This window comes from Carassius gibelio, chromosome A18 (genome assembly GCF_023724105.1).
Source record: "Carassius gibelio isolate Cgi1373 ecotype wild population from Czech Republic chromosome A18, carGib1.2-hapl.c, whole genome shotgun sequence".
NCBI classification, from domain to species: domain Eukaryota; kingdom Metazoa; phylum Chordata; class Actinopteri; order Cypriniformes; family Cyprinidae; genus Carassius; species Carassius gibelio.
In genome coordinates this window covers 4,454,840-4,468,259 of record NC_068388.1, presented here as the reverse complement: position 1 = coordinate 4,468,259, position 13,420 = coordinate 4,454,840, and the positions used below count along the sequence as shown (strand labels likewise).

Genomic DNA, 13,420 nt, shown 5'->3' with positions numbered 1-13,420 from the left:
AGTAAGTAATGTAATGTGATTGCCAAAGTGTTCTGATTGGTTTTAGATGGTTGCTTACGGATTCAATTTTATAAAATTCCACTTCAAAGTTTCTATACTAATGTGGGCTCTAGGTATGGTTTGGTTCATCTTTCAAAATAAATCTATGGGATTTTCCCCCCTTTTATTTTATTATGAGGTTAATTAATTCTGATTTCTTAGAAAAGTCTCTCTTCTCAACAAGCTTCAAGATTTGGGGAATCATTCATGTCCATAGCATAAATAGTGTTGGATGTTACAAAAATTACAGAAAAAGTAACAGTCATGTCTTAGCAAGCACCACTAATTGTGTACACATTGTGTCAACTGTAATTATGCCAAAGAAGGATTATGCCACAATAACAGGTTCTCACAAAATGCTTTACTTTAGACAAGTTGATTCATTTATTTATCAAATATTTTGTTACATTTTGATGCAATTAAACAAAGTAAAAGAACGTCAGAAGTAGAGGTGGAAAACGCTCTCGTAGCAGGTGGTGACAGGAAGGGAAGGAAGAGGACAGATGGACAGTGAATGCAGGTTTAGTTTAACTACAGAATTGTCCTTCATCCCTGACATGTAGACCTCATTATGCAGAATGGTGCCCTGACCAATTAAAGTGGTTCTCTCCATTGCTCTGATACGGCCCCACTTTTGAGAGTTCACGCAGAAAGATGTCACCATTGTTTCAGAATTGTTCCCTCCAATTACAAGCAACTGACTATTAGCAGCACCCAGGAAGTTCAAGATGGGGAGGTCTGCACTGGTGCGGGTTAGTGTGGGGAGCAGCTCACACCAGCAATCTGAGAGAAAGAAAGAGAAGTGTTACAAAGAGAAGGACAGGGTAAAGTCAGCATGAAATGGAAATTCACCCTCTCTATTTTTCTGAATGCTTCTTATTAAACTTGTGAATGATTTATCCATGCATATGACCCCCTGGAGACATATGCTGTAAGTTTCACTTGAATGAAGATCACAACATGCTTAGTTCATATTTCAAAGCTAGAGGCTAATAGTCGCCCTTGAGCGACCTTACATCTTGAGCAAGAAGTCAATGGCACCTCAGATCTTTAATCATTAGACTACATCACACCAAACTGTACCTTGTCTAGTATCGTAGCGCAACACCAGTTTCTCTCCAGTTCTCTGGATGTTCCCCAGTACATAGAGGCAGTGTCCCAGGCTGGTTGTGAGCGGGGAATCATGGGAAAGGGACAGGCTGAACTGGAAGTCTGTCAGAGGGAGAGAGGAAACAAATTCCCATGTGTCTTTCCATGGATCGTACCTCTCAACGGCAGTGTAGACGCCTGTGCTAGAGTCAGGAGTCACAAGGGAATCCAGATACCAGCCACCCACAGCAAAGATTCTTCCCTCACACACAGCTGTACTGAAGTGACGCCTGTGCTGAAAGGGATCATGGACAGTCACATTTGAACTATGACCTTTATTCCTCCATATCTTATATTTATCAGCTGGGAAACGTGGGTTTTGGGAATGAGACCTTAAAGGACAATATGTTCCAGGCAGAAATCTGCTCATGCTAGGTTATACTATTATAAGTCATCAGGTTGGGACATGTTGAACTGGTTTGTTACTGGTCAAAGGTGGTCTACAAGACCCAACTAACTTGACCAAGATGGTCTCGCAGTACAGTTTGGTACTCACAAGCTTGTAATTCAGCTAGTCATCTATGTAAAGCACCTTGGACCAGCTAATGACCAGCTTGAAACCTTCGGAGTAGATTAGTGTACTATCTTTACCAAAGATATTGACCTTTATCGAAATGTTCATACCTTAATCAGAGGAGCTGTCGATACCCATTGGTTAGTAAAAGGGTTATAGCGGAAGGAAGCCATCTTGAACTCATAACCCCTCTTTACACGGTGTCTATAACCCCCTATGAGATAGAGGTAATTATAGAGAACTGCTGTGGTGAAGCACCACTTATCTGCACAAAAAGGCAGATCTGTGAGAGAACTCCATTTCCCATAATCCTGGTCTTCCTCCAGCCTGAAGAGCTTTCGAGCAGCATCTGTTTCTGGGTCATTCCTTGAGGTCAAGTTCTCCTTTCTCAAGCAGCATAAGTGTGGAGCTCCCTTTGACCTTAATCTGAGAAGCTTTGCTTTAAAGTGTGGATCCAAGCCCTGGCACAGGTGTGAACGCTCCAATAGATTCTTGCTCAGGTAGATTAGCACAGTCTCTTGGAGCTCCTCACTGCAGAGTTCCTCAGCCAGATGTAGATAGCCTAGACAGGTGTGCTCCGTTAGGGCCTGAGAGAGGGCAATCAGTAGACGATTGGTGAACCCAGAGGCAAGCAGATAAGTGCTCACCCGTAAGTGTTCCCCAATGAGGTCTTCAGAAATGCAGAACCGCTGTAGGAAGCAGAATTGTAGAAGGTTGTGAAAGACTGGAGAGGGAACGTGGTCAAGGTGTACCAGCTGTTCGGATGTCTCTCTCATGCAGGAGTGAGACAGAGCCCTGAAATACTCGCTGCAGTCTGCAAGCTTCTCCAGATCCACCTGGAGGTAAGAACCAAAAAGAATGAAATCATGTGTTTGTGGGCCAAGGTTGTTACAGTATGTGGTTTAGGTGTATACCTGTGTAGATACTCACATGAAAAGTATGTGTGCTGGTTTGCACCATTACCATTGTTCCATTGCTCTGTGGCCGATAGGTCCTGTACTCTTGATTTGTTCTCCAGACGTCTGCCTGTAGGTTATCAGAATTCTCTTCTACAGCATCAGAATCTGCCTGTCTGAACTGAACCCAGTTTAAACTAGTTTTGAAGCACAAACATCTCTGTATCTGTTTTAAACTTCTTTTCAGCAATGTGCAAAAGAACATTAATGCCACAACTATAACCTGCCATACATTAGCCATGTTCTCATTTAGGTAGAATACTCCTATACTTGCAGGACTTAAAGCCTGACTTACAATCATTCCATGGTGGATGGAGGATAAATCCAGCCTTTCTTTGGTAGATCATGCAAGGAGGTTTTCAAGACTCAATATGGCGCCTGTGTGCCAGAGCAATTGCAGTAGAGCTATTTTAGGGGATCGCTAGAACAGGAAACTAAATATGGTGGCCCACTCTGTTCAGTTTACTGAATTACACAACACTTGAACAATGTTGGGAACTGGCGATGCTCGATTAATATACTTTATATGGGCCTATGTATTTAAAACACTTTTTTTCTCAACTAATTTTTTTAACCGGTACAGAAGTATTCTTTTAAAAAGTGCATTATTTTACATATTCTTATCTTACATAAAATATGACATTATGACAGGAATTAACAAACCCAAAACAATCTCTACATCTTTATAGGTCACCGTTACTTTGAACTGAATTCATAACCCATATGCTATATAATAACTATGATCATTAACCTTGAAGTTACTTATATTTACAAATTCAAATACAATATTCACACCAATGTCAGCATGATTTTTTTAATGAGCAAAATGAATGGATACCTGCATTGCCAATGAACAAAAGGAAACAACCAGAGACAAGTCCATAATATAACTTGAATTAGCCGAAGCAATTACAGAAATTCAATATTAAGAATCACAGATTCAATATTAACAGTGATATTGGGAGTTTGTTAAAGTGGTTTTGCCTACAACATTCATGGTCTCTCAATGTTCTTGCTAATATGGGAAAGAAAACATTGTGAAAAATTATACAGATACAATTGTTTATATTCCGGGACAAATACAAGAGCATCAGTTTGACCATTCAGTTTCTCCCAATGATTTCTACAAAATACAATGATTCTTAAGCTGATGATCCCACTAATTCACTGTATAATGCTACTATCCTTCATTTATATTGTTCTTCTTTTGCCACTTTCCAGTTGAAGAATTACAGTATTTAAAGATAGTATTACCATTTGGTTGAACTTAACAAAATACAGTATGCCTGCTTTGGACAAGCAAAAATATAAATAAGCATAAAACAATTCAAACAGAAAACCACATCCACAGTTACATAAATAACTTGGTGTTTAGAAATCGGACAGAGCCATTTGTTAGTTTAGTAATTAAACTTCTGTTCTTGAGGTGGCATTTCCTTCAGACTGCATATAAACCTACATACAAATGTTTAGTTATTAGTTATTGCTGCATATCAATATGGCAGAGCAAAGACTAGTCAAATCCGAAACAAAACACAAAAGCATAGCTCAAAACATTATTTCCGAAACAGTATTTTAAGTGCCATTCTAAAACGAATTGACAATAACCCCTGACAGTATGTATTTCACAGTATGTAAATATTAGGAAGGATGCAATTTGATTTATGTTTTTGGTTTCAGATGACAGGACAAACAAATATGGTATATGAATCTAGGACACAAAAATGAGACCTCATCATTTGGACCCTGTGGTTTACACAATAATTACGATGGATGTTGATTGATTCTTGATAGAATTAATAAATAATGTTGACCACACACACAAGTTAGATAAAATGTAAACACATTAAATATTCAAAAAATGTGGAAGACTTAATTTTACAGTTTGCCTTGTACAATGAAGAGGTACAGACTGTACAAGAAGAATTTAATCTAGATTTCAGTCACAAGTTGCAGATAATTTGTAACTTTTTACCTCCATTTTTTTTGAAGGGGACAAAAACAACGAAAACCCTACAAAATGTGAATTCATGATTTAAGATTAATGTTCCCCAGGATTAACCGTTATTTTAAAAGTCTTGATTGTTTGTACTGTGCCCTTTCATGAAAACTATACCTAAACAATAGGTGATGCAAAATGATATCCTAAAGCACATTCTGCAAGTGCGATTTAGGCAAAGAGCTTCTTCTGTTTGAAGTATGTGTCCAACCTGTGCTGTGCATAGTCCTAGGGAAAACCAAAAAGAGATAGAGACAGAAATGAGGCCTTCAGATCAGTGATGAACACAAGGGATCTGCTCTGTATACATGCTTCTGTTTGCTGTATACATAACTATGATGCTGTTTGACTGAGCTCTCAGAATTTTGGTGTATTCATCTGTTTTTGGGGAATTGACAAATAACATGGATGTGTACTACAACATTTTAATGAACATATGAATGAATTTATATAATTTAGATGCTGTACTGTACTGGCCATAACTGATATGTAATTTATTTTATTAATCAAGCAATAACAGTCCTAAAATATGTAATATTATGAGATTTAAAATCTGTTTGTGTGTGTTGTGATATAATTATTTTTTCCAGTTTACCATGTATCCAAACTCGATTTTGGAGATCTTGGCTTGAATAATGGACCACAAACCCCAGAGGAAATGAGACGCAAGGGCAAACCTGTTTGTGTGCATATGATTTAGAGACAAACAGATAGAAAGGTTACTAAGTAAAGGTGAAAATTCATCAAACAGTACACAGTAGCACTTTTGGCATGTTATGTCAATAAAAGTCTGATAGTAAATATGATCCATACCGGTTTGCCTCAATGATCATGACCTCTTCTATCCTGGCTTGGTCTGCAGGTGCAACACTTCCACTTTCTGACAGATAGTGTCTGATAAAATGTAACTGAAATACAAACCGCAAACATATTCATAGGAATATCTATTTTGTTTTGATATTTAAAAAGAACTGATATTTCCCCCTGCCCTGTGACAATTTTACTGATTTCTAAGAATTTCTAAGGCTGTTACATATTAACATTGTCAGCCTGTTGACCTCTATTAAAGTTATTGTGATAACCTTTGACACACTTTTATGTCACATCAATTCCAAAACGTTCCGCTAGATGACAGCATTACCAAACTACATTTACATCATGTCCAACACAAAATATAATTTACGATGAGTCTGTGTTGCATGTACATAAGAAAAAAAGTATAAAAGAATTGTATAATAATAGTAATCTGGCATATTATACTGATCCTCAATTTTACTTTCTGTCCTGTTTTTGGATTCGTAAAACACAATATCAATATAAACTGAAATTTTCTACTGACCTTTGTTAACCGTTGTTGTTTTTCCCTTGTCTCATCTTGTGTAATATTAAGGTCATTAATGAGAGGCAGTACTCTAGTGGAGCATGTTGTGACTCACCTGCTGTTGTCTGTTAGGGTAATTCTCCACCTTCGCCTTGTAGAAGGGCCACTGGTCATACGTGTAGTCATATATCCATTCACAGAAATGATTCCCAAAATCGAAGCCTCTACACTCAGAGCAGACCAAATTCCGAGTTCATCAGAGATGCATTTATTATAAACTATAAAATGATTAGCACATGTATGTTATATAGCATAGTTTTACCTGTAGTTATAGCTGCTGTATTCAAAATCAATAAGCATTAGTTTGTCAGATGAATTCTCCCGGCCATCTAACATGAGGATATTGCCTGAAGAACGAAGAATGATTTTATAGGTTAAAGGGTAGATATGTTGCATACTGCAACAACAGTGACTAACAGACCCTTTTAAAACCATTAGATTAGGCAGCTGCCAGGACTCTTGAATGTGTGCAGGAATGTAAATGTGAGATTGCTTACCTTCCTGTACGTCATTATGACAGAACACCACTGGAGAGGGAGTAGCTGCCAGCAGTGACCTGACAGAGAGAGACGGCACATGGTTAAGTGCTACTTTATCATATTGCTCTCATAAACCTGCTTTTAGAATGATTGGTTTCATTGTTTAAAAGCCCATTGAACTAACAGAGCAAAAAAATGGTGTGTGTGTGTGTGTGAGATTGACCAAGCAAGCTTGAGTATGCACAGAATGCAGCTTCCTGAAAGTGCCCAATAATGATGCCTGGAAGTGGGCTTAGGTTGTTATCATACAAAGACACATACACAACTGTTCAACAGTTTTAGGGAGAGTATGATATGATAAACTTAAAAAATAACTTTCAAACCCTAAACTTTGGACTGGTAGTTTATAGATAGCCTTCACTTAAATATTTAATTCAATGATCTTGGCCATTTGCTGTTTTCTGGAAGTTAAAGTATCCCAACATGCTTTCTATTCACCCTTTCAGATCTTTTTATTTATACATCATCTTTTCTCACCTCAGATTCTCCAGTTCTGCAGGAAGATCATATTTAGTTAGCTTGTTAAATTTCTTGATGTGAGCTTCACGTACAAATTTGATTGTTTTAACTTGTTCCATGTACCTGTTCAGTAGAACAAAGTAATTTCAACAGTGATCCCAAATTGCCTATATAAATAAATACACACAGCAAACATGATAAACCACCATCTGCTTATTTTGAAATATAATTACAAAAACATATTAAGAATTCTAACACTAGCTCAATTCCATTATCTGGGGCACATTCTTTTATTCTTTAGATAAACAAAGTAATTCAAACTTGTATTTTTCTGGGTTATAGTTGCAACAAAACATGTAAGTTTAAAATGGCTATTACCAAACAGCCGAAATCGTTGGTTCAGCCACTGTTTCTACATCTTAATATTAGCTAATGTTTTGATTGTTAAACAGTTTTTAAGTATGAATACTACTGCATATTCTGGGATAATAGCATACATTTAAAAAAATACACAGGACAGTGTGAGTCTTTTACCGGTCAATGGTTCCAAACAGCCATTTGGGTTCCTTGTTGAATGGCATTGCCATCCCATGGAATCGTGCCATTTTACTGGCTATTTCAGCCGAGATCTCTGGGAACCCCAACTGCTCCGTACGCAAGCGATTACTCTGTGGAAGAGAAACCGAACTGATTACCTCTGTATGATATTATGCATAAAGAAATATTTGGAATGAGACATATTTTATCTATAATTAAGGCATGTAAATTTCTCGGTAGCTTGACTGCATTGGTCAAGTATAGTTGTGTTTAAAGGTTTATTTTAAACCATGCATTTATAGGATCTGGGATTTTGATTTAAGACTCACGGGCAAGTACTGCTCTAGACGGCCTTCTGGGAAAATGCCATAAAGACGTGGGCCCAACTCTCTCTCTGCTAAAATGGCAAACATCACACTTTCCAAAACAAGAGAATCCACTCCCTGTGTGTGTGAAAACAGAGACCGATGCATATGGGCAAATATAGCATGATGAGATAGTTAAATGACATCAGGGAATTGACAGCACTGGGCAATAAATATCTTGCCCAAGATTTAGACTCTTATAAACTTTTCAGCTTCTGCAACAGCATATTCGGTCTACTTCATATTTATTATGGTCAGGGAGGCACACCTGTAGAATGGCCCCGTAGATCCGGAGCAGAACTCGTCGAGGTTCAACCCCAGTGGGCTGAACATTAGTGGGTAAACTGCACATGTACAGCAGGTTACTGAGTCCTCCACTGTGTGCACAAAAAGCAGTATTTCACTTTATGCCCTCCTCTGCGTGCACAAAAAAACTATCTATATTTCACTTTATTTCTATGTATATGTATTGTATGTCTCTGTATGTATGTGTGTAATATAAAGAATAATATAAACACACGCATACATAAATTACATACACTATAATGTATGTATACACACACATACTATAGGAAAAATATTGTTTTTATTATTATAAATATATGAAAAGTTAAGTGAAATCATTGTGAAACTTAAATATCTGTAAGTTCTTTTATAAATGGTTTAAACACCTGACAATTTTGATCTGAAAGTCATTTTCCGATATAGCCTTCCATGATCCGGACAGAAAGTCACGGCACCAGTTGAACGCCCTCCTTCTAGTATCCGGGTCCACAGCCACGTTACGGCCGTCCTGGTGGGACTCCGCTTCAGAGTCATCATCCCCGTTTACACCGCGGGGACTGGCAGATCTCGGATGTCTCTCTTCGGCCACCATCAGCGAGTCTCCGCCAGCAGCTCTGTCTGAATCCGCGTCATCCTCAACGCATCTGCCTGCTCTTCCAGCTCCAACGCTCATGTCCTCCACATTTTGACCCGAATTCATGATCAAACGCAGTAGTAATCCAATGCTACTAGAAAGTAAGAGAACCGAAACCCTAAGTAGATACAGCTATCCGCCCCAGAAACGGCTTTATCAGCGTGAATAGACGCACATGCAACCAGTCTCGAGCGCTCGCGATATCAGACACCGTTAACCGGGAAGAGAAACCACCGTTAGATGGAGAAAATGACTCGCGATTTTTTCCACATGAACTTTGCTTAACAGTTATATTAAATACTCAGAAGTATTGTAAAAGTTGTAAAGGCTGCAGTCAATTAAATAAATATCTCCCCCTCATCAGTTTTGAATACCAAGACACGCAACGCAACACATTCGTAGCACCGCCCCCTAAAAGTCAGAGCGCTGATAGGTCAGTTTCTTACACGACTACAATGAGTAGTGGGAAATGTAGTTAATTTAGCACACTGTACTGTGTGTGATATGTAAGTATTGAAAAGTACAATTTACAATAAAACTTATTATTAATTATCTTCAACTGTAAATATTGCAAAATGTTTCCCCTTAATCTTTAAAATATAAAATTATGATTTGCCTTAGCAAAAATACATGAAACAATGGAATATGCAGGCGTGCACATATGAGAGCATCTGGTTTGGTGCTCACACTACACATAGCGTGACTCATTAAATATAAGTATAAAAATAGAACAATGATAGTGATAATATTATTATACTTTATTTCTTATTTTAAATAAAATAATACACACAATGATAAGTAGACTTTAGATAAATATTTTAAGATAAAAAGTGAGTATTTAATAAAAAATACGATTATTTTACAGTAGGCAAGGCAAGTTTATTTATATAGCCTAGCACATTTCATACAACACACAGGTAATATATAAAAGGAATTAAAAAAAATTAAATAATCAACATTAAAAGCAAGAAATTAATTTTTAAAGGATTTAAAATTAATTTAAAAAGTATAAAAGATGATGATATATAATATAAGTTGCAATCGGACACAGTAAATGCACTGTTAAATATAATGTGTTTTGAATCTGGATTTAAATATTGCGCTGAAACCGGCAATGCATAGCCTAGATTTATGATTTCAGTTTGAATGAAAATCGTATACAGTGTCACAGTTAGTCGATCTTAAACGGTGATTGTGCATTAACAACTTTAAATCATCACGTGGCCTTCCGTTGTGTCACCTAGTAAGTAGATTAACAAACACATTAACATTACTTTTTTTCTTCTGTAAAGTTCTGGCAAAAATAGCTACCATTTTTATTTTTTTAATTGTCAATGAACATCAAGCCTTAATGTCTATTTAAAAAATATGTTTCTTAAAAAACCAGCCTGGTGTAAGGGGCATTGCTCTCCCGAGATAGGCTACTATTATTTTAAAGATTAAACTGCATATGCTAATTTTATGATTCGCTCTTACAGCACTATTTGCAGTTGAAAACACACAGAGAAACATACATTCCCACTGATCTTCAAATGAAATTGTCAGCAAATATTTTGTCTGTGCAGGAAACCCCACGGCCTAAAACGACCTTCATATCTGGATCGCAGCACACAGTGTTACCTGCATTACTCACATCCACCACAGTTTCTACTCTTACTGTTGTTAATAAGGCTTTCAGCACCAATCACGGAACAGCTCCTCTGCAGCAGAACGAGGGTTAATGGTCCAACTAAATGATGATTTATGATTGTTACATAGACACCTGTTTAATGATATGAGCAAAAATGCTGTGCTTGATAATAAACCTGTCAGTTTTACATCTGCACAATCATATGTTTCATATGAACAGTATGTGCATACTTATTTTATAATAATAATATTGAATTTACAACAATTTACGTTATTCTCAGGTACTTTTAAAGAACATATGTCCATATGCCATAAATAGACAATAGCCTACGTCCAAAAATGTATACATTATAGTACCATTCTACCTATAGTTTTATTACTTATAGTACTTTCTACTATAGTACCATGGTACTTTTTAGTTATTTTTGTGTAGTTTAAATAATTTACTACTAAGAGAATGAATATCATTGTGTGCTTAAGCGTATAAATTGGCGAGTTATTACATGATTGGTTTTAGAGAGCTGAAAGCACATTAGTTGATAGAGTGACTGTGGGGTCCGTGTATCATCCGATCATTCAATTATTCCATTAAATCTGGCAAACCAAAAACGAAATAACGAATCAATATTTTGTTTTTCTGTTTTTCTGTATGAACCAAATATGAAAAACTGACGTTTGTTTCATTGCTTTCAGCTCGAAACGGGAAATATAATAAACAAGGAAACCAAAACGAAATAATGGATCAAATTTACATTGTCTCAATTTTTCTTTATTTGTGTAGTAGGTCTAACTATTTCCCACGGTGGCGTCCTGCTTGCTTTGCGCATGCGCAATGGATAGTTTCAAAGGAGTAGGTCGCTGAGCGCCCAACACACGATGGGTAACTCGCGAAGCACAAAGTTCCTCCGTGTTTTCTCAGCATTATATCTTAGAAAATACGAGGTTTGAGAAGTAAAAGGCGGGGCAACATTTAAAATATTTCAAAGTTAAATTTCATGCAAACAGATTTTAAAAGACCAGTTTCAGTCAAATATTTTATGCCTATAACAAAACCCAGTGTTAAAACAGAGCGCAAACAATTATATCTGGAACATTATATACTGTAGACTAACCAATATGCGCTCACTTCCGCGTATTCATCCCGGGGATAAAGAACACGTTTTTGTTTAACGATCACAGGCATAGTTACAGTATGTCCAATAACAATACAACAAACTATAATAAAAATCAGATGGTTTAGAATATAGTTATATTATAAATATTTAAAATATATAAAGAAAGTGTTTTGTTTTTTATCTTATGTAAGTAGCCTAGATAGAAAACGAACAGAGAGCAAGTAGAGGGACAAGTGTTTTCTTTATTTAAATGCAAACATGTAAACAAATATGTACAGAATTATGTGAAGTTACATATTTACATTATTTTTACAGTTACATTGTGTGACATAGGTAAGTAGTAGTTTTCAGATGTGAATGGGTGGGGGGTATTTTCTTGACGTCATCAAACCAAAGTCACGGTAATCCTATAGTGATGTCTCATTCCTGAATCCTGATATGAATCAGTCTTTGAAAGACCTATTATTATAAACAGTTCAGTGACAAATTGTTAAACACAGACACTTGAATTTATTCCTGAAAGAATCTGAATCTTGGATGAATAGATTGAATAAAGTGCTTCTTTATTAACACAGTGACTTACTGACACCTAGTGGTGATAATTACTTTCATAAGTATCATAAAGTAGGCCTATCATTTCATTTTGTCATTACATATTTCTGTGTTAAAAATGTTGTATAAACATTAATCTCATTTCATTATACAGTTGTAATTGCTATGTAAAGGCATGTCTGATCAGCATTAAACTGTAAACATGCCTAATACATCTAAAATTAACTTCAGACGCAGCTATCTCTGAAGGCTTAATTAATACTGATTTAATTATTACATGTATTCCAATTTAACATTATCGATTAAGAATTTAACATTAAGGATGACATAAATACAAACCCGATTCTCAAAATGTTGGGACGCTGTACAAATTGTGAGTAAAAAGGGAATGGAATAATTTACAAATCTGATAAACTTATATTTTATTCACAGTAGAATCTAGATAATATATGTTGAAAGTGAGACATTTTGAAATGTCATGCCCAATATTGGCTCATTTTGGTTTCATGAGAGCTACACATTCCAAAAAGGTTGGGACAGGTAGCAATAAGAGGCTGGAAAAGTTAAATGGACCAATTTGCAACTTATTAGGTCAATTGGCAACATGATTGGGTTTAAAAAGATCCTCTCAGAGTGGCAGTGTATCTCAGAAGTCAACATGGGCAGAGGATCACCAATTCCCCCAATGCTGCGGTGAAAAATAGTGGAGCAATATCAGAAAGGAGTTTCTCAGAGAAAAATTGCAAAGAGTTTGAAGTTATCATCATCTACAGTCCATAATATCATTAAAAGATTCAGAGAATTTGGAATCATTTCTGTGTGAGGGTCAAGGCCAGAAAACCACACTGGATGCCGTGATCTCCGGGCCCGTAGACGGCACTGCATCACATACAGGAATGCTACTGTAGGAAATCACAACATGGGCTCAGGAATACTTCCAGAAAACATTGTCAGTGAACACAATACACCGTGCCATTTACCGCTGCCGGCTAAAGGTCTATTGGTAAAAAAAGAAGCCATATCTAAACATGATCCAGAAGCGCAGTGTTTTCTCTGGGCCAAGGCTCATTTAAAATGGACTGTAGCAAAGTGGAAAACTGTTCTGTGGTCAGACGATTCAAAATTTGAAGTTCTTTTTGGAAAACTGGGACGCCATGTCATCCGGACTAAAGAGGACAAGGACGACCCAAGTTGTTATCAGCGCTCAGTTCAGAAGCATCTCTGATGGTATGGGGTTGCAGGAGTGCATGTGGCATGGCCAGCTTAC

At 36.8% G+C, this 13,420-nt stretch overlaps 3 protein-coding genes across 3 annotated transcripts in view; 1 reads left to right on the top strand and 2 right to left on the bottom strand.

Moving 5' to 3' along the window:
- Window positions 1-399: 399 nt before the first annotated feature.
- Window positions 400-3,342, bottom strand: LOC127934006 (kelch-like protein 42). The gene is made up of 4 exons (XM_052531169.1): window positions 2,633-3,342; window positions 1,813-2,538; window positions 1,123-1,423; window positions 400-822 (listed from the first exon to the last, which is right to left on the bottom strand). The coding sequence occupies exons 1-4, from the start codon at window positions 2,957-2,959 to the stop codon at window positions 479-481; spliced, it is 1,698 nt and encodes a 565-aa protein (XP_052387129.1). The 5' UTR covers window positions 2,960-3,342; the 3' UTR covers window positions 400-478.
- Window positions 2,403-13,420, top strand: part of LOC127934004 (C-Jun-amino-terminal kinase-interacting protein 2) — a 46,780-nt gene continuing 35,762 nt past the window's right edge. The window contains exon 1 of the mRNA XM_052531166.1: window positions 2,403-2,544. The gene's annotated coding sequence lies outside the window, so the exon portion shown is untranslated. The remainder of the gene's footprint in view (window positions 2,545-13,420) is intronic.
- On the bottom strand, window positions 3,459-9,281 carry LOC127934009 (choline/ethanolamine kinase-like). The gene is made up of 11 exons (XM_052531171.1): window positions 8,610-9,281; window positions 8,207-8,315; window positions 7,903-8,016; window positions 7,571-7,704; window positions 7,055-7,159; window positions 6,536-6,594; window positions 6,301-6,385; window positions 6,094-6,202; window positions 5,471-5,565; window positions 5,253-5,334; window positions 3,459-4,885 (listed from the first exon to the last, which is right to left on the bottom strand). Exons 1-11 carry the CDS (start codon window positions 8,921-8,923, stop codon window positions 4,829-4,831), a joined length of 1,263 nt encoding a protein of 420 aa, XP_052387131.1. The 5' UTR covers window positions 8,924-9,281; the 3' UTR covers window positions 3,459-4,828.

What these genes read in the sequence shown, in the direction of transcription:
- LOC127934006 (XM_052531169.1), bottom strand. Translation starts at nt 2,959, where the DNA reads ATGATTGTAAGTCAGGCTTTAAGTCCTGCAAGTATAGGAGTATTCTAC. An exon ending in CCAGCACACATACTTTTCAT is followed by an intron (nt 2,539 to 2,632) that starts GTGAGTATCTAC and finishes TCTTACCTCCAG; the next exon opens with GTGGATCTGGAGAAGCTTGC. An exon ending in GCGCTACGATACTAGACAAG is followed by an intron (nt 823 to 1,122) that starts GTACAGTTTGGT and finishes TCTTTCTCTCAG; the next exon opens with ATTGCTGGTGTGAGCTGCTC.
- LOC127934009 (XM_052531171.1), bottom strand. Translation starts at nt 8,923, where the DNA reads ATGAATTCGGGTCAAAATGTGGAGGACATGAGCGTTGGAGCTGGAAGA. An exon ending in TCTACGGGGCCATTCTACAG is followed by an intron (nt 8,017 to 8,206) that starts GTGTGCCTCCCT and finishes TCACACACACAG; the next exon opens with GGAGTGGATTCTCTTGTTTT. An exon ending in GCAGAACTGGAGAATCTGAG is followed by an intron (nt 6,595 to 7,054) that starts GTGAGAAAAGAT and finishes TCTCTCTGTCAG; the next exon opens with GTCACTGCTGGCAGCTACTC.